The 27,815-nt window shown below is 48.9% G+C and overlaps 1 protein-coding gene across 1 annotated transcript in view; it reads right to left on the reverse strand.

Annotated features, from left to right (window-relative positions):
- GABBR2 (gamma-aminobutyric acid type B receptor subunit 2) overlaps window positions 1–27,815 on the reverse strand; it is a 352,821-nt gene that overhangs the window by 135,519 nt on the left and 189,487 nt on the right. Inside the window, exons 5-7 of the mRNA XM_058523624.1 lie at window positions 26,084–26,149; window positions 20,605–20,805; window positions 7,145–7,381 (exon numbers count right to left, since the gene is read on the reverse strand). Coding sequence (XP_058379607.1) covers window positions 7,145–7,381; window positions 20,605–20,805; window positions 26,084–26,149 — 504 coding nt within the window. The remainder of the gene's footprint in view (window positions 1–7,144; window positions 7,382–20,604; window positions 20,806–26,083; window positions 26,150–27,815) is intronic.

A 27,815-nucleotide genomic window follows, 5' to 3' on the forward strand; every position in this document is an offset into this window, starting at 1 on the left:
CAATGATGCAGTTATTGGGTGGTAACTACTGTTGTTATTTCTCACAACAATCTTATAAAGTAGGTTGATTCCCCTCTACTCCACAGATGAGGAAACAAAGGCACAGAGCAGTAAATAACTTCCCCGAGGTCACACAGCTCTAAGTGGTGAACTGTGACCTCCTTTTGCCTGACTTTTCAAAGTTGCATTTCCTGTTATGGTTCATCACTGCCATGCCCCGGGCAATGGTGGATTTTATCTGAGTTTGAGGGTGAGCCTGTTAGCCAGGGAACAAAGGGAGAGAGACTAGGTTCTCAAATCAGCTCCCACGTTAGGTTTGTATATGAAGCAATTCCACGGCAACTATCTGGGTCTGGGATGGGGTGGGGACAAGTGGGGTATAGAGAAAGTTCTGGAAGGATTTGCTGTTGATCCTGGGCAACAGCCAAGAAAGGCTCACGAAAGGGGGACCTCAGAATAGGAAAGCCTGAGTGGTGTTAGAGCCAGCAAGAGGCCACTGGGACAAGCCCCGTTTTCTAGGACATGCCATAGACACATCCCACTTGGACCGTTGCAGAGCTTCTGACAAGTTCTCTAGTGATCGCCTCGAGTTCAGAATTGAGACACAGGCAGAATCCTAACTGTCTAGGGGATGGAGCCATGACTGGTAGAATGACCAGCCCCGAAGGAGTCAAGTCTTGGACTGGTGGAGTTTTCTCCACTTCTGGTGGAGTTCCTAGGCCTCTGTTTCTTATCTCACTCAAATTCAACCTAAAAAAAATCTATAGGCTAAATGATGATATCAAATATAAGGTACAAATGGGGGGCTGGCGGGGAGCCTGAAGGTTGGCTTCTGTATTGGAGAATAAAACCAGGACCCCAAAAGATCAGACAGGAGAGATGGGGCAACACTAACAAAATGACGTCGTTAGGTTTGTATATGAAGCAATTCCACGGCAACTATCTGGGTCTGGGATGGGGTGGGGACAAGTGGGGTATAGAGAAAGTTCTGGAAGGATTTGCTGTTGATCCTGGGCAACAGCCAAGAAAGGCTCACGAAAGGGGGACCTCAGAATAGGAAAGCCTGAGTGGTGTTAGAGCCAGCAAGAGGCCACTGGGACAAGCCCCGTTTTCTAGGACATGCCATAGACACATCCCACTTGGACCGTTGCAGAGCTTCTGACAAGTTCTCTAGTGATCGCCTTGAGTTCAGAATTGAGACACAGGCAGAATCCTAACTGTCTAGGGGATGGAGCCATGACTGGTAGAATGACCAGCCCCGAAGGAGTCAAGTCTTGGACTGGTGGAGTTTTCTCCACTTCTGGTGGAGTTCCTAGGCCTCTGTTTCTTATCTCACTCAAATTCAACCTAAAAAAAATCTATAGGCTAAATGATGATATCAAATATAAGGTACAAATGGGGGGCTGGCGGGGAGCCTGAAGGTTGGCTTCTGTATTGGAGAATAAAACCAGGACCCCAAAAGATCAGACAGGAGAGATGGGGCAACACTAACAAAATGACGTGTGTGTGTGTGTAAAGTTTTCCAGTGGGGCAAGGCAACAGTGGGTGTGAAATAAACAGGGCTTCAGCCAACAGTGCGGTATCCTGGGACAAGGAACTCATTGGCTCCCTCTAACCACCTGCTCCCAAGTGCCTGGAGTAATTGCAATGCCAACCAAACTGAGTTTACCCTATGATATCCTTTTTGCAGGTAACACGTTGGCAGGGGGAGGAGAGCAGCAATATTTGTCGTAGTAGAGACCAATTTTTAAAATCTTGCATAAAAACTTGAAATTTAAGGACACACTGGTGAAGGCTGGATTCCTGTTCACCAGCAACAAAAGCAAATAGATCAATAAACTCTACAAATCGCCATCTGCTGGTCGTCCTCACCTTCCAAGTGAGATCAATTAGAGATAAGAGCCATCAGGTTCAGGTGACAGGCCTGAACCCGAGGCTGCCCGCCTCTCCTGACAGATGTTAAATTGAGATGTGCAGACCCACAGCTGGTTGAGAGAGGCCGAGAAGAAGATGAAGAATGTGTCTATTATTTGGAGGGACTCACGGGTCACCCTCTCTGCAGCCGTGATGGCTTCTACATTAGGGGCACCCACGGTGAGTGAGGAGGCAATCACAGGAAATAGTGTAGCAAGAACAGGCCCTCTTCTCACATCAAAGACATTCTTCAGGAGCTTCTGTCAATTTCTCTATGGCCAAATGCTCTTGGAAGCCTCATAGCCCCACCCAAACCTGGGCTACATATCCTCAGTAACTTTCTGGGAACAATATTACATGTATTACATTTTCACAATAGGCTACAATGAGATTCTATTAATTTAGCCTCTGTCATAGGCACCACGAAGTAAATGTGGTGTCATTTTAAAAGACAAACCAGAAGAAACATTTACTAAAGGGGTATATATACTGCTGGTTAAGCCATCATCTCTTAGTCTGACATACCCGAAGGATTTGTCCACCTTGAGATCTGGGACGTCATCCTTGTTTTAGGGAAGAATTAAAAAATGATCACCCGGGCCGGCCCAGTGGTGCAGCGGTTAAATTCACGCACGCGCTCCACTTCAGCAGCCCGGGATTCGCTGGTCCGGATCCTGGCGGGGGGACCTATTCAACGCTCATCAAGCCATGCTGTGGCAGTGTCCCATATAGAAGAACTAGAAGGACCTATAACTAGGATATACAACAATGTGCTGAGGCTTTGGGGAGAAAAAGGAAAAAGAGGAAGATTGTCAACAAACGTTAGCTCAGGGCCAATCTTTGAAAAAAAAAAAAAGATCACCTCCCCCTCAAAAAATTAAGGCTCTGATTTTTACCTGGACACTTAGCACACGTTCCCAAGCCTGTTTTGAGGGGTTACAGATATAAGCTTGTCGACGAATTTAGTGCATCTTCAGTAGAAGAGTGTAACTGGAGGTGTCTGCTAAGCCACAGTATGTCGCCATGAGTGCAGGGTATGGGGAGCCTGCATTGCATCCTCCCCCTCCCCAGGACCTGGCACAGGACGAGAACCCTCAGCCCAGGCACCTTGCAATTATCACTCATGCAGCTTTGCTTATTGAACTGCCGGAAAATCGAGGTCAGCTGCCTGGTCCTTACTTCCCTAAGCAGAATGGAGTCCTCTCTCCAAGGGCCTTGGGCAGACCTAGGATAGTGCCCAGCAATTATTCGTTACTTGTCTATCTCCCCTACTGAGTGGGGAGCTTGAGGGAGGGCCCACACGTTATTCCTCTCTATGCTCCCAGTTCCCAGCACTCAGCACAGGCTCTACTGAAGGAGTGAATGAATGTACAAACAAATACATCTCTGACAGGCTTAAAATAAAAAAGGGTGCATGAGTGCGTGTGTGTGCGCGCGCGCGCGCGCGCATGCACAGGCACATCCGCAGAGCCCCGAGCAATTCTCAAGGTTGCTATTTGAGAATCAGCAGGACTGTGAATTCAATAATGTGAATTCTTTGGCCCTACCGCAAAGTTCTGAGACGGGGCTGGGAAATTTGCATTTTTCACGAAGCTCCCTGGGAGATTTTCATACAATTAGAAGTTTAGGAATCATTGCCCTAGGCGAACCCCGCTGAGCTGGGATTCTCAGAACACTCTGGGCTTTTGAGACCTAAATAGCCAATTCTAGCCTGAGTTTCTGGTCACACATTTGGCAGAAGCGGGGTTTCCAGGTGGGGAAGCACTGTGAGATTTGCAGACCATAGAGAGGTAATAATAGTGCCAAAAATCAGAACCGTTCACTCAGGGAGTCAGAGGTGGGCAGGACCCCCAGACCATAGGTGTGCAGGTGGGAACACAGAATCCCATTTCCCAGTGTTCCCTGAGAAGGGTAGCTGGGAGCAGAGCCCCTAAGAAGATAAAACAGAGCTGGGCCCCACACTAAGCCAGACTCCTGATCTGGGATGTGTGGAAGAAATCTCTTCTTCAACACCCCAACCAGCAGCCACGGGCCCAGCTCCTAGCTGAGACTGTGCATACTGAATCAATTGAAATTGAGTCACGGATATAATTAATTTAATGTGCTTAAATGATTTTCCATATAGTAAACATGCTGAATGAGGATGACCCAGAATCAAGTGTGCCTGCAAGTGGAAAAATGGATACCATGTGTGCTGTATAATGAAAACTCTTCAGCAAATAGAACATGCTTCCATTTATTTACACTTCCTGTTCCTCTCCTTTCTAACTCGTTATTAATGGCTGAACTTGGCCTTCTGTGGTCTCCTTGGACCACAGACATACTTTTTATTTTGTCAGAAGACATCCTTTTTTCCTCTGATCAGAAGAAAATTTTAATGAAAACTGTCTATAATCCAGTGACAAGCACATATTAATATGCGACAAAGGGGATGAAGAGGAAGGGGAGGAAAGTGCAGCACTGTTTCACTATTGCAATCTCTTTCTCAACTAAAAGATCAGGGAGCCGGGGCTGAGTGTGGTGGGAGTTGGGCCAATCTGAGCTACCAGCCTGGCTCTGCCGAATTGTCTCTCCCTCCAGGTGACTTTGAAAGCTCCCTCCCTGGACCTCGGATACTCATCTACAACAGCAGGGGGTTGAATCTGAGGATTTTTGAGACCGCTTTCAGTTCTGACATTCACTGAATTACACAAACCAGAGCAAGCCTAAATATGTGTCAAGGAATTTCCCACTAAAACGAAACTCATCTTCAAGCCGTGTAAAGCGTCTTATCTAATTGCTCATCAAGTAAGGATTATGTGTTATTTGGCTTAGATGAAAGAGCACTTAGGAGTTATAAATTATCGCCAACTGAGATACATCAGGCATCTAGGCAAAACGCCAAGTTCTAGGATTATGAGAGGCGGCGGAAGGCTTCCTAGATTCTGTAGCTCTCTACCAGCCGTTTCACCTGGGGGTACTGTGACTTCATTGGATTAAATAAGAAACAAAGCGTGGAAAGATGACCTGAATAAGTGTACCCTCGTTCCGAGACAGCTCTGCCACAACACCACCAGTGGGACCCCAGGCGCATCCCAGCCCTCTGAGGGCTCAGTCTGTGAATTTGTGCCAGGAAGAGAAAGGACTTCCGAGGTGTCGGGTGCTCTCTGGAGCCTTCCTGAGCGAGGGGTCTCAGGGGCTGCAGCAGGATGGGGAAGGCTGAAAGGCAGGGCTCGGGACTCCTCCTCCATTCAGCTGGGAAGCCCCTCTTTCATCTGTGTTATATACCAGGCACCAGGTGAGTTCTCAGGATAAACAAAAACATTTTGAAACCACTGGTCTCAGTGGTTCCTGGTCACAGGAAAGCTGTTCAAGTTTCCAGTCTGAATCTAGGCTGTGCTATAAACACCCTTTGCTGATAACTATACGGAGCCTTTACTTCTGAACTGTGGGAGGAGTTGCTCAGAGCCTTCAGGTCGAGTGGCTCTACTCAGGGATTTTGGAAATCGACTTCTTTTTAGCAAACCTCAGGGGCTCCCCACCGCCTAGTGGTTCTCAAACTCTAGCATGCGTTAGAATCACCTGGAGGGTTTGTTAAAGCACAGCAACTGAGCCCCAATCCCGGAGACTCTTATTCCGTGGGTCTGGTGTGGGGCACTTCTAGTCAGCTCCTAGGAGACACTGCTGCTGCTGGTCAAGGCACACCTGGAGAATCGCTGGCCTGTTGGATAAAGGCCAGCCTCCTTAGCTTGTTCCTTCAGAACTGGGCGCCAACTTACCATCACGGCCTCATCATCCTCCTTTCCAATATTCATGACAAAGTAACCGTCACCCCCACACACACAGGCGTCTCTCTCTTGCTCACCACACTCCATCTGGCCAGACTGCCAGCCCCTCTCTGCATGTCTAAGGCACAGCTGAAATGCTGCCTCTTCCAAAAAAGCCTTCCCTGACTTCTTCACCAAAGGTGACAGAAATCCCTCTGGGCTCACACAGTTTCTCCTATGGTGTCGAGCACTTTTAAGCTCTTATGGTCATTTGTGTCCAGGTCTCGCTCCGCATCTGGACCACAGGATCCGGACAGGGAGCCCATCTTACTCACCTCGGCGTCCACACCGATGTGTACACCCCTAGCACTTGCATGAGCCCTGGCCTACCAGACCAACGCTGCAAGCCCAAGCCCACGAACAGGAATACGCACGTTTAAGTTTAAGACACACCAATCAACTCATCTACTCTCCTAACACCTTGAGACAGACCGATTCTATAAATGACTAAATTAGAACACAAGACAGCACTTCAGCCATTTCAACTCGTTCATCAGGCAAATTTTCCGCATCTTCTGGGAGCAGAGTCCGTGACAAACACATCATCACGAGACACAAGTAACTATGACTTGTGTCCATTACCAGAAGGCAGTGTAATGCAGCCGTTGAGAGCTAGACCCTGGTTCAAACCCCAGCTCCACCTCGGATCAGCTGTAGGACTTAAATGCTCCAAACTCCAGGCTCCTCGCCTTCAATGGGGATAATAACACGCCTACTCCCTAGGATGGCGTATGGATGCAGTGAGACCATTATTAACAATAACAATCACCAGCATTTATGGAGTGCCTGCGATGTGCCTGGCATGGGCATATGTTATTGAGTCACATCTACATAAAGTTCTTAGCACAGTCTCTAGCACATAATAAGCATTCAAGAAATATTAGCCGTTATTATCATTGCTGATTTTCCCAACTTCCATGCAAGACATATATCATTATGTCCATGTACCAGGTGAGAAACTTGAGGCTCAGAGCAAGTAGCTCACTCAACAAATATTAGCAGTTTTTACTTTGTAACGGCTAATCTTTATAACTACCTCATGGGGTAGGTATGATTCCCATTTTGGGGAATGAAAACTCTGTGGTTTGAAGAAGTAACTTGGAAGTGAAGGCCCAGGATTTGAACCCGACTTTGGGTCCAGAGCTCCTGCTGGCCCGCCCCACCCCACCACCTGGTGAATTCCACCTGCTCTGTGCGCCGTCAGCTCACTATGCCCTTCCTAATCCACGAGTTACAGAGAGTGTTTTCCCAACGTGGCAGAGAACATCGCTGCCCCTGCCCTGTGTCATCAGCCCCGCAATCCTACGGCCCACAGGGAATTATTGCAATGATCTGAGTATCAGAGGGCGTGTGACACGGCCCCTCTTGCCCTGTACATCTCCAAAGGGCACCAAGGAAAGCAGAGCCGGGGGCCGGGGACTGACCGTGACCCCGAAGAAGTTGGTCTCGTTCATGGCGTTGAGGATGATCCTGCCCAGCGTGTGGTCCGTGTAGTTGAAGTCCTGGATCCGCTGGTGCCGGCTGCTAGCGTGCAGTGTCTCCATGGCCCGCTGCAGCGTCTTGGCGATGACCCAGATGCCGTCGTAGGCGTACCCGTGGAACTTGCTGGGCCCCACGCCCGACCGCTTGTTGTTGTACTCCCTCTCATACTGCTGTGGAGTCTGGAAAACAGGGGGCAGGGGGGCGCCAAGTTACAGCCGGTGAGGACATCAGGCACATGGTGCTGAGAGCCGACACTCTCCACCACCTACCGCGAGCCAGGCACGGTGCTAGGCTCTTTATGTGCATTATCTCATTTGATCCTCACAACAGCCTCATACGGTGGGTTCTCTCATTGGCCCCATTTTACAGATGAGGAAACTGACTCAGGGAAGTTGACTTGCCTGGGGCCACACAGCTAGTGAGTGGCAGGGTGAGATTTGAACCCTGGCTGTCTGGCAAGGCTAGGGTGAAGGAACAATGCACCCCACCCAGGCCTCCCACTGTGTTTGCAGGGCCTGGGGCTAGAGCACCAGTGGAGGCCCACAGACCGTATGTCTAAATATTTAAGTTATAGACAAGCAAACAAACTGTTCAAGGAAATATTTTCTGTCTCCCATCATAATAAATATACCTTCCTAATGATCTGGAAGGCCAAGTTTGAATTCAGAATTCTGGGGCTCCTCAGAGCTTCAGGCTGGACTCAGCAGCACAGGGGGCTGGCCTTGCTCCGTGGGCCACCCCTGCGGCCCAGCCAAGCTCCGTCCGCACCTCCTCCCCCTCCCAGCATCAGTAGTCCCTTGACCGCCCCAGAGGTGCGGTTCACCCTCCAGAGGCCTGACCCAGGCTACAGGCCCCCTGGCCCTGGAGGCGGCTCCAGCCACATGGGCAGGGGATGCAGGGCCGGGCGAGGAGGCAGGGGTGAAGGCTCCGGATGGGCATGTCCCGTGGATTCTGAGCCCCGTGGGGCCTGAGAGGCCCTCTTAGAGCACGGGGCCCAGGGCAGGTCCAGGGGCCCAGGCGTCAGGGCTGTTCTGACCCTGCGCTGTTCCGCCTGCTCCTTCCTCCTCCACAACACAGCAAGGTCTGTGAATAACTCGGCATAAAAAAAGAATTTTTTCTCCCACTGAACTGAATTTCACGAAAGAATTTCATTGGTGATATTAACATTCTGATTACGGCCACAAAGTAATGAAACCGCCTTTTTACTCCAGTTCCTGAGGCTTACACATGCAAATGAACGCCACCCCGGGGGAACCCATCATCCTCAGCCCCTCCACAGGCCTTCTCTCAAATCCCTTCTGAACTCCTCTGCCAGAAACGTCATCAGAGCGCACGGCTTAGTCTTTGGAAAAACCCTCCCTGGGGACAATCACACACTGACTCCTTGTCAGTTTATATTGGGAAAGGCCTTTAGAGACGGTCACACATGTTCCCTCCACCTGCAGCCTGAGGCACAGAGAGGTCCAGAGACTTGCCCAAGGTCACACAGCTTGCATGTGTGTGCAGGTGTGTGTGTGTGCACATGCATGTGTGTAGCTAGAGTGGTCCCCTTCCATCTCTGCTACTTCCCTCATTTTTGACTTTTGAGGGCATAATTGCTTTTGGAAAAACCACCCCAAGGGGCCGGCCCTGTGGCACAGCGGTTAATTTTGTGCGCTCTGCTTTGGCAGCCTGGGGTTGGCCTGTTCGGATCCTGGGCGCAGACCTACTCACCGCTCACCAAGCCACGCTGAGGCGCCCTCCCACTTAGAAGAGCTACAACTCTACAACTGTGATACACAACTATGTACTGGGGCTTTGGAGAGAAAAAAGAAAAAGAGGAAGATTGGCAACAGATGTTAGTGCAGGGCCAATCTTCCTCAAAAAAGAAAGAAAGAAAGAAAGAAAGAATACTTCAGTTGTGTTGTCCATTATAGGAGAAGTACACAGATTTAAGAAATAAAAACCCAAAAAACCCACCCCAAGTTGTTTGGGCCAGGTCTAGCGCCCAAGAAACGTGGTGGAGCTGAGCCAGCTGGGTGGTCCCTGGCTGGAGCCTGAATGAGACTCTTGCCTTTGGCTCAAGGCGTCAGCAGAGCAGGGTCGCTCACGCAGTTGCCTGGGGACAGCCCAAGTCCCTCCAGGCGTGGGCCCTGCAGGCGAGGAACGCCACCTGACCAAATGTGAATGCCGGTGTCCCAACAACAAATCCACCTCCTTCTTCGTTGTTTCTGCTCCTATTGGATGACTCAGGGTTTATCCCTGTGTATCCTCAGAAATGCATCATGACCAGCCATCACATTCTGTTCATCACTTGAAATATACAGCAGACCAAGGGTTCTTCAAGGAGACGGCACCGTCTCCAGCCCGGCTCAGCCCCCGAGCCCCTCTTCACCATTCATCACACCCTCCACCCTCTGGGCTCATCCTTCTCCATTCCACTCCTCCTGGGGGCGCAGGAAACGCTCCATTACGAGGCTCTCTCTTCCTTGGTCCTTCAATCACATCGTTTGTTCGCACCCCTGGGCTTTTGCACTAGCTGTTTCCTCTGCCGGAAAGCTTCCTCCCAGCTCTTTGCGTGCTATTCTCAGCACTCAAATGTCAACACTTGTCACTTCTCAGGGACGGCTTCTCTGACCCACCCTTTCTAAACCCCCTCTCTCAGCCATTCTCTATCCACCAGTTTTATCTTCTTTATTGCACTTTCCATGTCCTGCAGTTTGCCTACCTATGTGTTTACTTGTTTGTTGTCTGTTGTGTCCCATCACCCCCATCTGAAAAACGAGGAGGTTGAACAAGCTGATCTAGATGTTTCCTCCTGGGGACAGAGGCAGGAGCCTGGCGTGGTGGTGAGGACACGGGATTTGGAAGCCGGCAGACCTGCCCTCCAGCCCCAGCTCTGTGGTTTGCTGACTGTGACCTGGGGCGGGGTCCTGTCTGCTCCAGGTCTCCTCAGCCTCCCTTGCGGGGGGCTGTGAGGGGGCAATGAGATGAAGTGTGCAAAACGCCCAGCCCGGTGGCCAGGACGTGGTGGATGCCTCACGAATGCCAGCCACTGCTATTAACAGGAAAGGTGGGTTCTTCAACCTGGCCACCCAGCACAGCTGCCAGCCTAGGAGGCCCTGAAGACCCCGAGACTGGGCTGAGACCTGCTGACACAGGTCAACGTCCTCCCACGCGTGAACATCCTACTTTTACTTCCTTAACTAATTTCCAATTATGGTACACTTAGTTTGTTTCTAATTTTTCCCAATTACAGAACTGCAAAAAGCATCCTTGTATCTAAATTTTCTGAACATACACTGCTAATTATTTTTTCAGAATAAATTCCCAGAAGTATAACTGCTGAGGCAAAGGGTATAAAAAACTTAAACACTATTCACATATATATAGGATCAAATTTTTCTCCCCAAATATGAAAAGTTAAAATCCCACTGTGTATGAATGTATCCATTTCCCAGCATCTGTGACAACAATAGGTATTTTAATTTTAAAAATCACTATCAGTTTGTTAGGTTAAGAAAATAAGTATATCTCCTTTTAATTTTAATTTGCATTTCTCTGATTAATGATTAGAATGAGCTCCTTTCAAATAGTGATGGGCAATTTTTATTTCTTTGGTGCATTTCCTCCTTATACCATATTGCTATGGTGATAGTTACACCTTTTAATGTTTTGTTTTAATGCATCCTTGCTATTTTTCCATCTTTTACTCTTTGGATCTATTTTCTTTGATTTTTAACTACAATTTCAGTCTATGGGTAAATTCAGCTAATGGCTATTTTAAAAGTATTAAAAATTACTTGAATGTGTATTTCTCTAATTAATTGCTTTAGGCATAAAAGGAATGAGGCCCCTTTGGACTGCCCCCTCCCCCACCTTACATTTTGCTTCTAGAGCTTTCTCTGACCCACGCAAAGCACCTGAGAGCTTGTGGTGTCTGTCTTTGAGTACTATTTGTTCAACCTAATGATCACATTCAGAGGACATTTCTAGACCTCTTCCCCATCCAGAACATGCCACTGGGGCATCCTTCAAGGTTTCTGCCACCCTCCTAAAGTTGGGGTCCAGCCCTGAGACGGACATTCCCAATGTGGTCTCACCACAAAGTAAATGAGTGAGATTTTTAAATTTCCTTGATATAGTTTATTGGGGTTATTTTTTTGTGTGGACAATAGGGGGACCAAGATCATTGTTTCTTCAATTCGACCTTGGGGCCAACGTAGCCTCTGTATATACTTTTCATACATGTACTTGTATCTTTCCTATCTAAAAACTGTTCTTCATCCAGGGGACAAGGGGCAGGAGATGAGGGGAGAACACTGCAAATATGGTCGTTTACCTCATTTCTGTGGGCAGAGTCCTTGGAACAGGACACAGGTGTAGCTAAGCCCTGAAAGGTGACCTCATTCTCACTGTCTTTGCAAACACTGCGTTGAAGTCATTGCTACCACATTACATCCCAGGCCATTCATCACTTCCCAGGTGAAGCCAGCACCAATCTCCCTTGGGCAAAACAATGACAGCAGGAAGAAACAGTCTCCCAATTGTCTGAGAAAAAGTGATAGTCGTTCTTAAAGCAGGCCTCCAATTATTCAGGGCAGAAGAATTTCTCCTATTGTAAAGCTGACACCAAAAGCTGATTAATTACTCATTCTCTGAGGTCAAGTTTATCATGAGATGCTCAAGTTTCTGAGAAGATAACTTTATACAGATAGTCCCAATTACCGACAGGTTGTGCTCCAGCCTATTTTCGAAAGGCAGTTGTTGGAACTTGGAACATATTTTCCCACAGAAACCATGTTATAAATAGTGGTTAGGTTTCCAGGCTAGCCCACACAAGCTTGCTAACCCACAAAGTGACTAAACCTCATGGGTCTGTCTTTCCAACAGAACCAAGCGGAGTCCTGCTTTCTGGGAGAGGGGAGCATCATGGACAGAAGAGAAGAGAAAGAGAAGGACAAGTCCTCTTCCACATCTCCAACGGCCACCCCAGAGTGGCAAAACTGGCAGAGTTTCTCTCTAGCATCCTTGCAGGATGCTGGAATCACAGAGTCTAATTTGGATGGTACAATAGGGGATATTTAGTCTATTGGTTCCGACACTCGAGTTTGTACATCATCTGGGGAGCTTGTTAAAAATGCAGATGCCAAGAGGGCTGGCCTGGGGCGTAGTGGTTAAGTTCATGTGCCCTGCTTCAGCAGCCTGGGGTTCGCAGGTTCAGATCCCGGGCGTGGACCTACACACCACTCATCAAGCCGTGCTGTGGCGGCATCCCACATACAAAATAGAGGAAGATTGGCACAGATGTTAGCTCAGGGACCATTTTCCTCACCCCCCTGCCACACACACACAAATACAGATGCCAGGGCCCTACATGTTGACTCAGTGCATCTGTGAGATAATTTAGGCATCTGTATGTTTAAAATCTTCTAAGATTTCAAGAATACACGAATTGGTTACCACTGATTAAGTCTCTCCTAGAGTCTGATTATTGGATCTTCTCAATAGCAACTTCCAGATGTCTGTTGGGCCCTTCTGAGCCTCCTCCAGTGTTGGGAAGCTCATTCTCTCTTCAGGCAGCACCTTCCGCTTATGGGACGCCTGATGTCTAGGACTCTAGTCTTCCAGGTGCAGACTTTACATCCATCTCCCTGTAACTTGTATTCAGCGTGTTACATCTTCCTGTGGGGTCGCAAGCAACGTGTCTGCTCCCTCTTGTGCACAACAGCCCCTCGAAGAGCTGAAGAAGTGCCGTGCTTACTGTGTCCCCATGTGCTGTTCTCCACCTTTTCAGCAAAACAGTTTCAGTTCAGACTTTTACTCTGACTATGATGAAATGGCTTATATCACACCAGAGCTCCCCTGAAGAACATTCAGAAAAGCAGAATAAAATACAAAAATAGTTATTCAAAGGCATCAGAAAGCAACCAGGACATCTAGGACTTGAGGAGCCAGGATTTTGGAGAGAAGAGAAATGCGTTGAGATGAGTGCAGCATTCGTTGCTGTTTCTCCTGAGGCATCTGGGATGTGTCAGTAGGAAGGCTGGTTGCAGAAGCAGAAAGCACTGGATCAGAGTCTTCGGCAGTCCCACAGGGAGAAGGGAAGACAAGCAGCTGTATTTCAGGCTACCAGGGCAGCGAGGCCTGCAGGGCCAAGGTCTCAGAGGAACAGGAACCACAGAAAATTGAGCCCAGAGTCCAGACTGGCATTTGCACTTGAAATATTTGGTGATGACTAAGCCGCATAGAGCAAGAGGCTGAGAAGCCAAGCAGAAGGCAGTGGCTGGCGGCTAAGAGCACAAGCAGAAGCGTCTGGGGTCTCACAATACCAGGAAGAGGAAAGCCGGGATCCAGGGCCAGCCAACACCCCGGATGTCAGCTGAGAACCCCGAGAGACAAACGCCAGGAAAAAGGCAAGCCTAAACAGACCAGGCCTTACAAAAATGAAAACCAAGCCTGGAATCATCTCAGTTCTTGACTGGATTAAGGTGATCTGCCTCTAGTCTAGCTGCCTGCTTGAAGAGAAAGTCTTCTCTGAGGAAAGACAACACCATCTGTAGCCTCTACAGCTTTTCATACCCAGGTCAATTAATCCAATTTACCAGGTGTACTAGGAGACAGAACCACATAATAAAAAGAAGGAAGGAAGGAAGGAAAGAGGAAAAACAGGCCACAGAAACAGACCCACAGGTGATCCAAATCTTGAAGTTATTAGACATGGGCTTTAAAACAGCAAGGTTTATATGTTCAAGAAAATAGATTAAAAGATACAGAATATCACCAGAGAGCTGGAAGCTATGAAAGAAAAAAAGAACAAAATATTCTAAAAATCAAAAATCAAACTCTAAAAATCAAAACTAGAATAACCAAAATTAAGAATTCAACAGATAAATCAAGTAACATATTCTACAAAGCACAAAGCAGGTTAGTGAACTGGAAGAAAAGCTAGTGGTAAATATTCAGACTGAAGCACAGGGAGGACAAAAGGATAGTAAATAAGAAATGAACACAAGAGATATATGGAATATGTTGAAAATGTATAGATATGTATAATTGGTGTCCTGGAATGTGAGGAAAGAGAGATTAGGCAGAAGCAATATCTAAAGGGATCTTATCCTCGAATTTCCCCACACAACACTCCACAGATTGATGAAGTTCTATAAAGGTCTGTGAACTTCAATCAAGATAAACTCAAAGAAAACCTCACTTCAGCACAGCATAGGAAAACTGCTGAAGACCAACGCAAAGACAAATTCAAAAGCAGCTACAGAGAAAAAAAAAAGATGCATTACCTTCAAAAGAGCAACAGCAAGTCTGACAGCTGAGGAGCCAGAAGACACCCAAGTGACATCTTAAAGAGCCGAAAGAAAGTAACTGTCCATCTAGAATTCTACAGCAAGTTACCACATCTCTTCAAATTAGGGTGAAAGGAAGGAAACTTCAGGCAACCAGAAACTGAGAGAATCTGTTTCCAGCAAACCCACAGTAAAAGAAAGGCTAAGAGGAGTTCTTCAGGCAGAAAGAAACGATCAGAAACAGAACAGACAGGCAGGGAGGAACGAAAAGTAGTGGAAAACGTAAATATGCAGGTAGATCTAAACGAAAAGTTACATCAAAGCCAAGAACATCCACGAGAATCTTAAAGAAGAAGAACAGAGGGGAGGGGCTCACCCTACCTGGTATCAGGTCTTATCCTAAAGCTTCAGTTACTTAAGACAGTATGCTCTCAGTTAAAGGACAGGCAAAGAGACCAATGGAAGAGAACAGAAAGTCCAGAAACGGATCCACTGCATATACAGTCATTTATGACAAAGGTGACATTGTGGCATGGGGGCTGGGGGGAATGATGGATTTTTCAATAAACGGTCCTGAATCAGTTGGTTATCCATAGGAAAAAAAATTAATCTTGATCTTACATCAGACCATACATAAAATCAATTCCATGTGGATTCTATATCTACATGTGAAAGTTCAAATAAAAGTTCTAAAAGATAAGATAGGAAAATATCTTCATGAGCTTGGGTGGGCAAAGAGGCCCGAACAGGACACAAGTATACTAATCACAAAGAAGACTGATAAATGGGACCACATGAAAATTCAGAATTTCTGTGCATCAAATACATCATTCATTAAGAGAGTGAAAGATAAGGTACAGAATGAGAGAAGATATAAGTAATACATATGACTGTCCAAGGATTCATATCCAGAATATAAAAAGAAGTTCTACAAATCAGTGAGAAACAGGCTGAGAATCCAGGTGGAAAAATGGACAAAAGACTCGACTAGGCAATTTACAAAAGAGGCTATCAAAATGGCCAATAAAGATGTGAAAAGATGCCCAAGTGCATTAGTCATCAGGGAAATGCAGGTTAAAACTAAAATGAGATGCCACTACACACCCACTAGACTGGCTAAAATTAAAAAGCTGACAACACCAAATGTTGGTGAGCATGTGAACCAATCAGAACCCTCACTCCCTGCTGGTGGGTGTGTACACTGGTACAACCACTTTAGAAATCTGTTTGGCAGTGTCTACTAAAGCTGAACAGATGCACACCTTATGACTCAGAGATTCCACCCCTAAGTCTGTTCCCAATAGTAATTTGCACATACATTCACCAAAATACATCAAATACTTAGAAATAAATCAAACGAAATATGTGCAAGAATTCCACACAGAAAATTACAAAATGTTCTGAGAGAAATTTAAAAAGACCTAAGTAAATGCAGGGATATACAAAATTCATGGATTGGAAGACTCTATATTATTAAGACATCAATTTTTCCTAAATCAATCTACAGATTCAGTAAAATCCAAATAATGAACCAGAGCAGATTTGTGTGTATGGGTGTGTAAATTGACTCACTGCTCCCTTCTCCTGCCCCTGAGGCTGCTGTGATGAGGAAGGAAGAGAACTACCATTTGTCAAGCAACTATTGTGTGTTTGGCACTCTGCAAGATAGTTTCCTCTGTATTACCTCATCTAATCCTTATAAATCTGTAAAAGAGTTCTTGTTACCCCAGTATTATAGATGAGAAACAATTTCAGAAAGGTCAAATGACTTGTCCAATGTCACTGTATCACTATTGATTAGGTTCAGCTGTATATAACAAAAAAAAAATTATCAGTGACTTCAATGAGATAGTTTATATTTCTTTCTTTCACAAAAGATGTCCACGGGTAGGCAGTGTAGGGCTGCTATGGCAGCTCCACAGTGTAATTAGGGACCCAGGCTCCTATTTTAATGCTCCACTATCCTAGAACAAAGTTTCTTTCTCAAGGTCACCTCTTAATCCATGATGGCTGTTAGGGCTCCAGCCATCCCACCCATATTCCAGCCAACACAAAGGAGAAGGAAAAAGAAAGGCAAGCTCTCCTCTTAAAGGAGCCTTTCAGAAGTCCCATATAACACTTTTACTTATATCTCATTGGCTAGACTTAGAATCCTGGCCATATCTAGTTACATGGGAGGCTGGGAAATGTCCATTTTCAGCTGGGTGGCAACAAACCTAGTCAAAAGCTAGAGTTGTGTTGCTGAGGTGGACGGGGGGTTATGGATGTTGGTATAGACAATTCACTGTCTTCCAGAGTCACCAGTTGGGAAGTAGTGGGGCCGAGATTCAAATCTAGCCAGAGCCCTTACTGCTTACGACCTTCCAGAGGCCACCAGACCTTCCTCCCAAGCCCACGTGCCTCTGCCACACTGCCTGTCTCCAGGGAAGTGAGCCTCTAGAGAAGCAGAAGGGAGTGCGAGCTGTGTGGGGAGGGTGGGGGCAAGGCAGCGCCGCTGTGAAGCTCGGCTCCCGGGGAGCTCTCCTGCTTTTCCACGGCGCCTTCCCTTCCTCCTCTCCAGGGCCCAGAGCTTCCCTAAAAGCTCACATTCTTTGTCACGTGCTCCCATGGCAGTGACAATGAGATGGTGCAGCTTTGCATGGGCCATTGGCTCTAAGCTGAGGACTCACTGGATTTGTGTTTCCTCCAATTCTGCCGTGTTGAATAAACAGTCGCGGGTGGTCGCAGAAGCTTCTTGCCAGAGAACATTACAAAACTCTTCCAAAGAACAAGCCCGTGCCTTTGATGGAGGGTTGGGGCCACCTCCGAGGTCCCACTGATTCCAGGGTTCTGTGAACATCTCCATCTGGTGCTGTGGCCCAGCTCTGTGTCTCAGCGGGGGAACCGTAAGGGGAAGAATGTTCTTGCAGGAGAGGCTGAGCCGTCACCGGGACACCTGGCCAGAACTGTGAATGCTCCAATGGAAACAGACCCAACAGGACTTTGAAAAGTGAGAGCCGACCCTGGAAATCACCAGTGTCAACAGGGGCACTCTGGGGGAGTGGTGAGGAGGAACCTCAACGGGGAGAAAGAGCCGGACTCTAGAGCCAGAGCAGGTGCCCTGAGGCTGTCCCCGGGAGGTTCCGGCAGACGGAGCTCTGACTGCGCTCAGGGAAGCACGAAGGCCTGCACTCGTCCCGTCATTGGAAACTCCAATGGGAAGGGGCTGATGGACACGCTCTGGAGGGGGACCATGACCTTGTTATTCCTCCTGCCAAAAATCTCCTGGGTGCCACTGAGCCAGCTGGGGACAGCTTGACTCTGGAGACAGGCGTATGCAAGAGGGAACCTCGGACAACGCATTACAAGAGGGGCCACCGTTCCACCCGATGCTGCGACTTTCTCTACTAGGAGTGACCTTTATCCTGGGGATTCCAGCCCTTAACGTTACAACCACATCACACAGCTTGCTGTAATAAGCAATGCCATGTTTACAGAGTTAGAGAACTCAGCTGTGCAAGGACCCCAGGAGTTACTGGCCCAAATGTCCCCTTTTCAGCTGAGGAAAGTGAGGCCCGGGGAGGGAGAGTGACCAGCCGAGGTCCAGATTCATCGGTGGGAAGGCCAGGACTAGCACCAGATCTAGCACAAACAGGAACGCTTTACCAACTCCGGGCCCCCCGCCCTGGGGAGAGAGCATTGAACAAGGGCGAGTGTGGAGGACTGGCTGGCACGGGACGGGCTTGGCAAATACAACCTGTGCGGGGCCAGGACCAAGGGGAGGTGAGCCGGGTGCTCTTCTCTGGGCAAAATTGGAGAGGAAGCCTTTCTCTTTATTTAAAATTTTGATATTTTGTTCATCATGGATTTTTTTTTGCATTAATTTTGAATTAAAAAATATTGCAGTAACATTTTTTTTTATCTTGATTACTGAGGTTTTTGGCACCCCCTTAAATTTTGCCCTTAGTCCTGGCCCTAGGCCCATGAGTTACACCTGGAGGAGCGGGCTGTTTCCTATGGACAAGGGATGCCTCCGGGGATGCGGTCACTGACCACGGGAGCTGTGTGGGCCCGGAGGCCCCTGCGAGAAACCAAGGGAGAAGTACTGAGCCCTCTGCTACTGGAGGGATCTGAGACTGGTGGGAGGCTGGTCTAGGTGGTCTCTAGGAAAGCCTCAGACCCTCGGATTCCAAGAGGCAAAGAGGCTGCAGGTGTCCCCGTGTAACTTCAATCATCTCGTAACCTGGGGAGAATGTAAGAGATGCTGCCTCTTGCCTCACAGACTGCGGGGAGGGACTGGGTCTGCCGGAATTTCAGAAGCCGCCCCCAGCCGGGCGCCGGGCTCTGCTCCGATGGCACTGCTCCATCCTGGGGGGCCCAGGAGAGGGTCGCCCTCACTGCGGGGTGAAGTGAGCAGCCCCAGAAACAGCCGCCAGGTGTCCCATTCATGGGCACAGCAATCTGGGGGTGAAGTCAGCCTCCAAACAAAAAAAATTAAAAATTAAAAAGGAAAGTCAGTGACCTGGGAGATGTTATAAAGTCAAAACATTTCCTCCCAAAAAACACTGCAAAAATGATCGTCCCAAAATGCATTCCTGGGCACGGCTCACGTCCGTGCGTGGCTCGCCCTCCCTGGGGAACATCCATGCTCCTCAGAATGACATTCGAGGCCCTCCTCATGGCGTCTCCCGGCCCTCTTGTCACCCCCATTCATCGTCACAGATCTGGTGTGTAAGCATCTCCACCTTTGGTCCTCCTTAAGCCTCTCGGTTGAATTATCGCTGTCTGCTTGCACGCTGTGTTTCCTCAGGTTTCGCATTTTCCTCCAATTTGATACTATATTTAGATTACAGTATAGGCTATCCCTGGACCAAGTATCTTCTAATAAACTGCAAATTTTGACACTTTAAGAAATAACACTTACTGAAATCAAATGAGTTGTTTCTGCTCATTATTCAGCATCTCAAAAAACTTTATATACGCATTAATTTTCCTATGAAAATATTTCTTCCAACAGTTTCTAACTCACGCATTTTTCCAGGATCTCTCAGGTGCCAGTATGATCTACAGAGCTATTTACAAAAAGTGTCCTAATGATTTGCCATTTTTTTGACAAGTCAATAAGTCATTCTTGTAAAGTTGGCTCTGATTGAGATTAAATAAGGGATAAAAATTATACATATATATATTATTTTGCTATGAAGTTTATTCTTTAAGTGAAATTGGGGTTGGGTGGAGACTAACAATGTGAGCTTAGGGAAGACAAGAATCATGTGCTCTGCTGTACCAAATTCTGGTTGGTGGGCAGAACTGAGTGACGGCTATTCCCATCTCCCGGTGGCTCTCATCCCTGACTCTTGGTGATGCTGACACTGACAGAGAATGGGGTGCCTTTGAAATACTTTTACGTGTGCCCTATTAGCTGGTTCTCTCACAGCCCTATGAGATAGCAGGGCAGGGCTAGTCACCCCTAGTGGGGACACGCGGAGGCCTGAGGACTTAAGCCCGCTGCCAAGGTCCTGCCCCTGGCTATGACAGCACTGTGGTGCCAGGCGCCATGCTAGCCACACGGCACGGCCATCAGTCCTCCTTCTAACCCCAGAGGAGGATATTTTTACCACCACTCTACAGACGAGAAACCAGCAGCTAGGAGACCCCGAGCTCAAGGTCACACAACTGGTAAGTGGTTAAACGGGGTTTGAGCCAGTCTGGCTGGTCTACAGCACATGTTTCCAAGTCTACTTGAGGCATCTTTCCTCTCCTTCAGGCTGACAGGAGAATCAGCGAGACTGAGAAAGGACATTGCAGGTCAGAGGGGCATGGGGCGAACCCTGGCCGAGCCTGAAGGCAGCGCCTGTAGTTGGTGCTACAATAGTCACGACTCTGTCCCTTATGTGTACACTGTGTTACGTGCTTACAAGGAAGCTTACCTCATCTGAGTCCCACAGTTCCCTAGAGGGGCATGCAGTGGAGGGCTGGCTGTCCCCATTTAACAGATAAATGAGGCTCAGAGAAGTCAAGTGATTTGCTCAAAGTCACACAGCAAAGGCCAGAACAAGACCCGAACTGTTTTTGCCCACATCATCAGACGAGATGATCCAAGGAGATGGGCCAGGGGGCTGAAATGGGCAGACCCAGGCACTGACCTTTCCCGAGATGGTCTTAATCTGCTTGGAGCTCAGGGGCTCAAAGTCCACGCCAATGTAGCCCTCCATGGCAGCAAGCAGATTCTTCCGGAAACAACGGGATGAGTTGGCTTCTGTGTGCACCTGCTCCCACCAGGAAGGCTCATACCAGCCTGGGATGATCCACTGATATTTGCTTCCATACATGTTCTCCTCGTATGCCTGCAACAGACAGGTTGATTGTGAAGGCACCAAGAGACAAACATTTGTTCAAAGCTTTGTGCCCTGTGAGAGATGTGGAGGGGACTCAGACTCCCTCTTACCACAGGATTTATTAATTTTTCTCTCACTTGCTTGGTTGGTCTCCTCATTATCTCTCAAGGGATCTAAGGAAGTTTATGGGAAATGCACAATAAAATAAACACTGAATAAAAATTAAAACATAAGGGTCTGGGAAAATGTAAATTATACGTTTATCAGAGGTAAAGAGACCAGAACATAGACAAGTCAACCACAGGTCTCAACACTATACATAATAAGCTGTATATTTCACCATGAACTTCCCAGCAGCCCAAGAGAAAAGGGCAACAAGATTATTTGCCTAGCTCTCATTTTCAGTAAGGAGAAAACATACCAGTTCTTCAGGGAAACAAAATGTTTTTTAGGCTTTAATCCTTTAAAAAATGCCTCATATGGAGGACACTGTCAAATTAGCCAGTATGGTATTAACAGCATCCCTACAACAAACAGATTTCATAGGCTATTTTTGTATGGATTTTTACTAAAAGCTGAGATCATAATCTTAAAACACAACCCAGGGGGAGTAATTTTGAAAGGGGCCAAAAAAATTTAATGTAAGTATGCAATTTATATAAGATGCCACTTGGCGAACTGAGCAGTCTCTCTGAATCTTTACCCAAAGCACAGTGCACATAAACCCAGAACCTAAAGAAAAGTCCCTTATATTTATATGCTTTACATGCATCTTATTTGATTGTCATTCATGTTCACCCTTTGAGGTCGTCAGGGCAGAGCTTATTACTCTCATTTTAGAGATGAGGAAAACGAAAATCAGAGAGGGAAAGTCACTTTTCCAAGGTCACACAGCCAGGGAGAAGTCAGCCTGAAACCTAGGTCTGCCAACTCCTATGCAAAGCCACACCGCCTGCTTCACATTTAAACAAGGTCACCAGACTGTTCTAACGCCCCTCTCTTTGGCTTTAATTCTTCTTGTTCTGATTTTATATCAGGAAAAGCATGCTTTTTGCTAGCTTGGATGCACCCAGAAAATCCCACTTTGCAGGAATGTCATGTTCCGTCAGAATTGTAGGAATGTCATGTTCCAGAGAGCAGGGGTGGGGGCAAATGCTCTCTGTGCGCTGTGATGAACTGCACACATTTCAAAACGTGAACCTTAGACAATCCTGTGAGTCACTCCAGGGAGCCACCCGTGTTAGGACACACCGGGAAACAATTCACGGCACCCCCTTTGTGCTCCTCGGCCCAGAACAGAGACAGCCAGAGGCAGGAGGATGTGGAGGGAGGAGCCCGCTGGACGGCTCTGGGCTCCAGGAAGGCTCTGGCTGCCTCCACTTGGGCTGCTGAGCCGGGGTCGGCCCGCGGAGGAGTGGGCCAGAGCCTAGCAGCTCCTGTGCGTTAGAGAAACGTCGCTGTCGAGTCTGAGGGTTGGAGGAGCGACCCCTCGTTCCTGCGTCCGGGGAGGCGGCTCTGCTACCACTCCACGCCTACGGCTTGTCTCCTTTCTAGCTGTCAGGCCCAGCCTGTCCCTTTTCACCGCCACCGAGTCTCTCTCCTCACTCCGAACTCGCTGCTTTTAAACCGCTACGGGCTTGGAAAGCAGGGCGCCTGGACTGCTAAACATGTGTGGAGCGAAAGGAAACAGGCTCTGAGTGAGGGTCTGAAAGGCTCTCCTGCGTGGGAAGTCGACCCACGTCATCCACCGTCAAAAGCAACAGCGGAGAAGCCCCGGCCTCCACCCAGCATCCCACGGTCAGGGGACTGAGACGGCGGGACGTGAGCTCTAGGTAGCCACTGGTGGCTTCCCTGTCTCCTCTGCCAGATGGGGAGTTCCTGGCAGGTGGGGGACCACGTCTGCTCCTCCCAGGGTCCCCAGTGCTCAGCCCAGGGCCTGATGTACAGAGGGCGCCCAACAAATGCTTGTGGAGTGACTGAATGAACGCATTTCCCGTTGACTTGGTCCCTTGGCGTTCATTTTCTCTGCCTCCAGTGGGGATGTGGCCTCAGACCTGCCACTGCTGGGCCCCGCCATGTGGCAGCCAGCCGTCCTGGGCTCCTCTTCTTCAGTCCCATGAACAGCTCTGGTTCGTACGGCTGCACACAGGTAAGCATGCTGCGCATTTAAAAAAAATCTTATTTCCTCTATTTATTGTTTCCTTTTGCCTCTGCTTTCCCCATGTAAGAAGGACACTTCCCTTTTGTATTACACAACAATAATAGCAATAAACCCTCCAATCAGTAAAGCAGTTAACAGTTGGCATGATGGTCTCCCTTCAGTGGCCTCATTCAAGCCTCTCGACAACTCTATGAGGCAAATGGGGCAGGAATCATCGCTTCCAGTTTAGAGGGGAGGCAGCTGGGGACCAGAGACGTCAAGTGACCTGCCTGGGGTCACACAGCTGGCAGAGCTAAAACCAGAACCCAAGCCAGAGTGCTTGAGAATTTAGAACAGACCACCGGGGAGGGAGGAGAAGACAAAGGCAACCAGCCACGCTCAGACTGTGCTCCAGTCAAGAGGAGCATTTTGCCACAGGGCTATAAACAGGCCCTGCATTTGCTGGGGTCTGCTCTCCCGCTGGGTGGCAGTTCCAATCCCAAGAACACAGCGACAGGCTGCAAAGTTGGCGCCGCAGCACTCGGACGGCAGAGGCGCGGCCGTGTCCACCCGTCTGCGCTCGGACACCCGCCCCGCCCGGGGCAGGAAGGCTCTCTGCGGCTCTCTGCTCTGAGCGGCCCTCCCTCCGGCGCTCGCCCGAGCCTTGACACCACGCTGACACTGAGCAGACTCTCCTCAGGGCCTTCCAGGCCCGCCCGAAGAACGGAACTCCTTCCTTGCCCACACTCCTCAGCGAGCAACGCAGCCAGCGAAGACTCTACAAGAAGACCCATCTCGAAATACCCAAGTCTAGCAAGAGGAAAGCTGTGGGGGAAGGTGGGCTGGCGCTCCGTGCCGTGTGGAAGGCAGGCAGCCCGGGGCTCCGGGTCAAGAAGAAGACAGCCATGCCTTCTGCTCTGGAGCAAAAACTATGGGTGGAAAAGCCACAGCGCACAGCACAGAGTGACATCACAGCCACGCCTCGGCTCGGTCTGGCTCCAATCAGAACACAAGGTCTGTCTGCAAGTGGGAGATGGCCTGTGCCCCGTGCCAAATTAATTTATTTTTCCTGGAGTTATTACCCACCATGTGCCAGCTGACTGCAAGGCCTTGGGGATGTGTGGGGGTGAAACCCAGCTTCTTCCCTAAAAAAAGGAAAATGCTCCAATTTGGAGCATTATTTTCCTTTTTTAAATGGGACATTTCTGGACCTTAGATGGTAACGTGCAAGGTTTTATGAGTTTTGAAGTAAAATGTATTAAATCAGTCTTCTCCATTTTCTCAATTGTTCTCGTGTTCTTCCTTAGATTTTCGTATGAAAAGACCCCCTGTTACCCTTAACTGATGCACAGAAGGCTTAATGCAATCCTGTGAAGCCCCTCAGTTAGTGGACTCGCCAGCCCGGCGGTGGTCCATCCCATCCTCAGACACCTGGGACCTGACCTCAGCAAACAGGCAGAGACGCCGACACGTCCTGAAGGCCCACTATCCATCAGGCACTGTGCGCAGCGGTTTGCTCATCTAATCTCCACCACAATCCTACGAGTCAGGTGTTATTAACACCCCCACCTAACAGATGAGAAAACTGAGGCTCAGAAAGGGCCAACAACAAGGTCAAATTCAGTTACTAGGCAGCAGAGCGGGGGTTCAAGCTCAAGCGGACCGCCCCCTGAGCTCCGAGCTCCACCCACCGTCTCCTGAAGTGCAGCCTCGTAGCTCCTCCCCCTCCCGGGTAAACGGAGAGCTGGTCAGCGCGCACTTTGCTCCTGGGCCTTCAGGATGAACTACCCCTGTGTGACAGCGGCCTCGGCCACTGCCCTCTCCTCTCTCCCGGTCACTTCCCGCATCCCTCCTGAAAGGGGGCACCAGGAGCCCACAGGGCACCCCAGGCAGCATCTCTCCCAGAGAGAGCTGAGGGACCACCCCCGGGTGTGGACACGCAGCCTGAGGTCACCTCGGCTCCCTGGAGGCTGTGTTCACACTGGGGACCCCTAGTGACCTTGAGGCCGACCCAGGCCCCAGAGTCGCTTTGTTCTAAACACACAGCACTCCTCAGCTGTGCCTCCGCCACCCTGGACACAGGCAGCTCGATTTGTTCTAATGTACCCTCATATCAGGACCGTTACATTCAATCTTCTTGGACTTAATCAGACATTCCAGCTGTTAAGGTTCTTTGCACCCTGGCTCTGTCATCCAACATAGTTCACAACTTCCCACACTCCTACAAGCCTGCTTTTTATAACCTCGTCCTTCAAGTTACTGACGAAAGGTCAAGAGAACAGAGGCCCGTGGCCCATCACTAAAGACTCCACCTAGAATATGCTCAGTCTAAGAGGAAGAGCTTTTGGGCAGGCAACGACTCACGTAACTGGGCTCTCATTCTGTTGACTTTTCTCCTGACCTGGGGCACAGGAGGGGGAGCCGGGGCACCAGAATGGAAAGACTGAGAGCCTGTGGTAGAACTCTCACATACACTCAGGTTAGAACATCCTGTGGAGAGAAGAGGCTGAGATTGGGAATCAGGTGAACAGGAATAGAACCTCGGCTCTGCCACAAACTGGCTGAGGGCCCTTGGAAAGCCCCTTCCCCTCTGGGCCTCTATTTCCTCATCTATAAAATGGGATAATGATCATTGCTTCATATGGTTATGGAAAAGATTAAATGAGACAAGGTATAGACAGGGACTCTGTCACCTATCACACAGCAGACAATTTAAGGATGCAGGGTAGATATCGAACAGTTGAGAGCTTGTTCCACACCTAAAACTGAGGCCTGCTTACAGGCAGCGGGGGTCCGAGCACCCGGTCTCGCCCGGTACCTGCTGTCTCCCTCTGCACAGCTCACACAGCAGGCCCCCATTAAGCATGGCTGAGCCGAGGGGACTTAGAATTAGCCGACAGGGCTCAGACTGCGGGTTGGATGGTGGGTTTGGTAAACCGAGGTCCCGGATCCTCCAGAGTCTGCACTGCTCTGAGCCTGGGGTTTTCTCCCTCAGACGAGGAAAGGGCAGTGAGGACAACACTCCTGCTCCAACAACCCGACTCCAGTCCTCCGACCCCATCACAGAGCAGGCAGTGAGGACGAGGCCGAGAAAGACTCCGTGAACCTTCCCGAAGACACCAGCGACACGACCGAAGTTTTACTTACACAACAGAACACTTTCGCGGCCATATTCTGGTCAAACTGGCCGAGGATGATCCTCACGTCATTGCCCTGTGGACGGAAGGACACGGATGTGAAGGTGAGTGGATGATCAGCACACCCCAGAGGGCTCGGGGCCGCGGGCGGAGAACATTCCAGCGCCCCCGGGCTCCCCAGACAAGACCTCCGTCTGAGCAGGGCAGGCAGGGTGGAACCCCACCCACCGGGGGGCCACCTGGATTCTGCGGCCCCGTCTGGGCCAGCTCTCCCTCAGCTCCCGCTGTCGGCACCCCCTGCCTCGTGGGCAAGCCTTGGGACAAGGGTGCACAGGCTGAGGCTACAGTGGACAGCTCCAAGGGGCCTCGGCGTCTCCCCGCTCCCCTCCAATAGGGCGCTGAGACAGTGTCCAATCTTCCTCCTCACCTTACACGCAGGGAAACTGAGGCCAGAGGAGAGACGGGAGCTTCCAAGGTCCCCAGAGGAGCTGTCATCAGAAAGGAGACCTCAGCCAACAACCCCCCCTTCCCCGTATTCTAGACTTTTCTACCTTCCAGAAGCCCACAAAACTTCCCAATTAAGAAGTTTCAGAGTCTCTTTGAGTTTTGAGCTTTGTTCAAATCTCAGTTCCACCAACAAGCTCTGGTGGCCTCAGGTGGCTCCTTTTCCCATTTAGCCTCAACTTCCTCATCTGCAAAATGGGGATAATGGTAGTAGCTACCTTACAGCGTTGCTGGGAGGACTAAATGAGACAATCCTCACAAAGTGCCTAACTCAGCTCCTGGCACATAGTAAATGCCCAGTAAGTGTTAGTGAGTATTCGTATTTTATAACATTCTCCTGCCCATTTTTATTTCAAGGGAAAATCTATATTCAAAAGCTCTATAGGTGCTTTATTATCTTATTATCTCAATGTGGTTAATAGGTGTATATTGTACAACAGCTCCTGTGATTCATTTATTCATTCAACAAACATTTACTGAGCGTCTGCCTGAGGTTCCCTCCTGGGTCATGGTAAGGGGCCCTTGGTGGCTTTCTACGGATGGGGATCCAGGCTGGACCCTACCCCACAGAGGACAGGCTGAAGGAAGGAGTGCTGGGCAGCCACCAGGAGGCCAGCCGGGCCCTGGCCTGCAGGCCTGTCCCCCGCCCCAGTCACTTCCCGCCGTCTGCAGTGAGGCTCAGCCTTGCAGGTGGTGCCACCTTCCTGCTGGTCACACCGCCCTCCCAACAAGCTCAGAGCCTTTTGATGCATAAAGAAGAGAAACGTGTCTTTAAGGATCAGTTTTTAGCATCTTTCAAAATTGGAAAGTGCTGACTGGGAGGCCATTTTCCTCATCATGTATTTTAGCAAAATAAAAAAGGCTTGGATTCTAAAATCATCCTTCGTTTGCAAGCAAGAATGGAAAGAAGAAAAAAAAACAACTTGCTCTGAAAGGACTTTAAGAGATCATTAACAGAGCAGTTGAAGGAAGGCAAGCCTTTGTCATCACCATGTCTGCGATGCTATAAAAATTCCAGGCTGCTTCCGTTCTGTGGACACGCTCCCAGGCACCCTCCAGGTCTTTCTGCTTGTTTGTTGAAATCTTTTAGCATTTCTTGCTGCTAATAGTATTTATCTATCCATATCCATCCAGCCAGCCAGCCAGCCAGCCAGCAAACATTTATTGAGTATCTACTTTGTGCCAAGTCCTATGTTACTAAAGTTGGTACAGTAGAAACAGCTTATTGGATTTTGCAG

Source organism: Diceros bicornis, chromosome 28 (genome assembly GCF_020826845.1).
Source record: "Diceros bicornis minor isolate mBicDic1 chromosome 28, mDicBic1.mat.cur, whole genome shotgun sequence".
Lineage (NCBI taxonomy): Eukaryota > Metazoa > Chordata > Mammalia > Perissodactyla > Rhinocerotidae > Diceros > Diceros bicornis.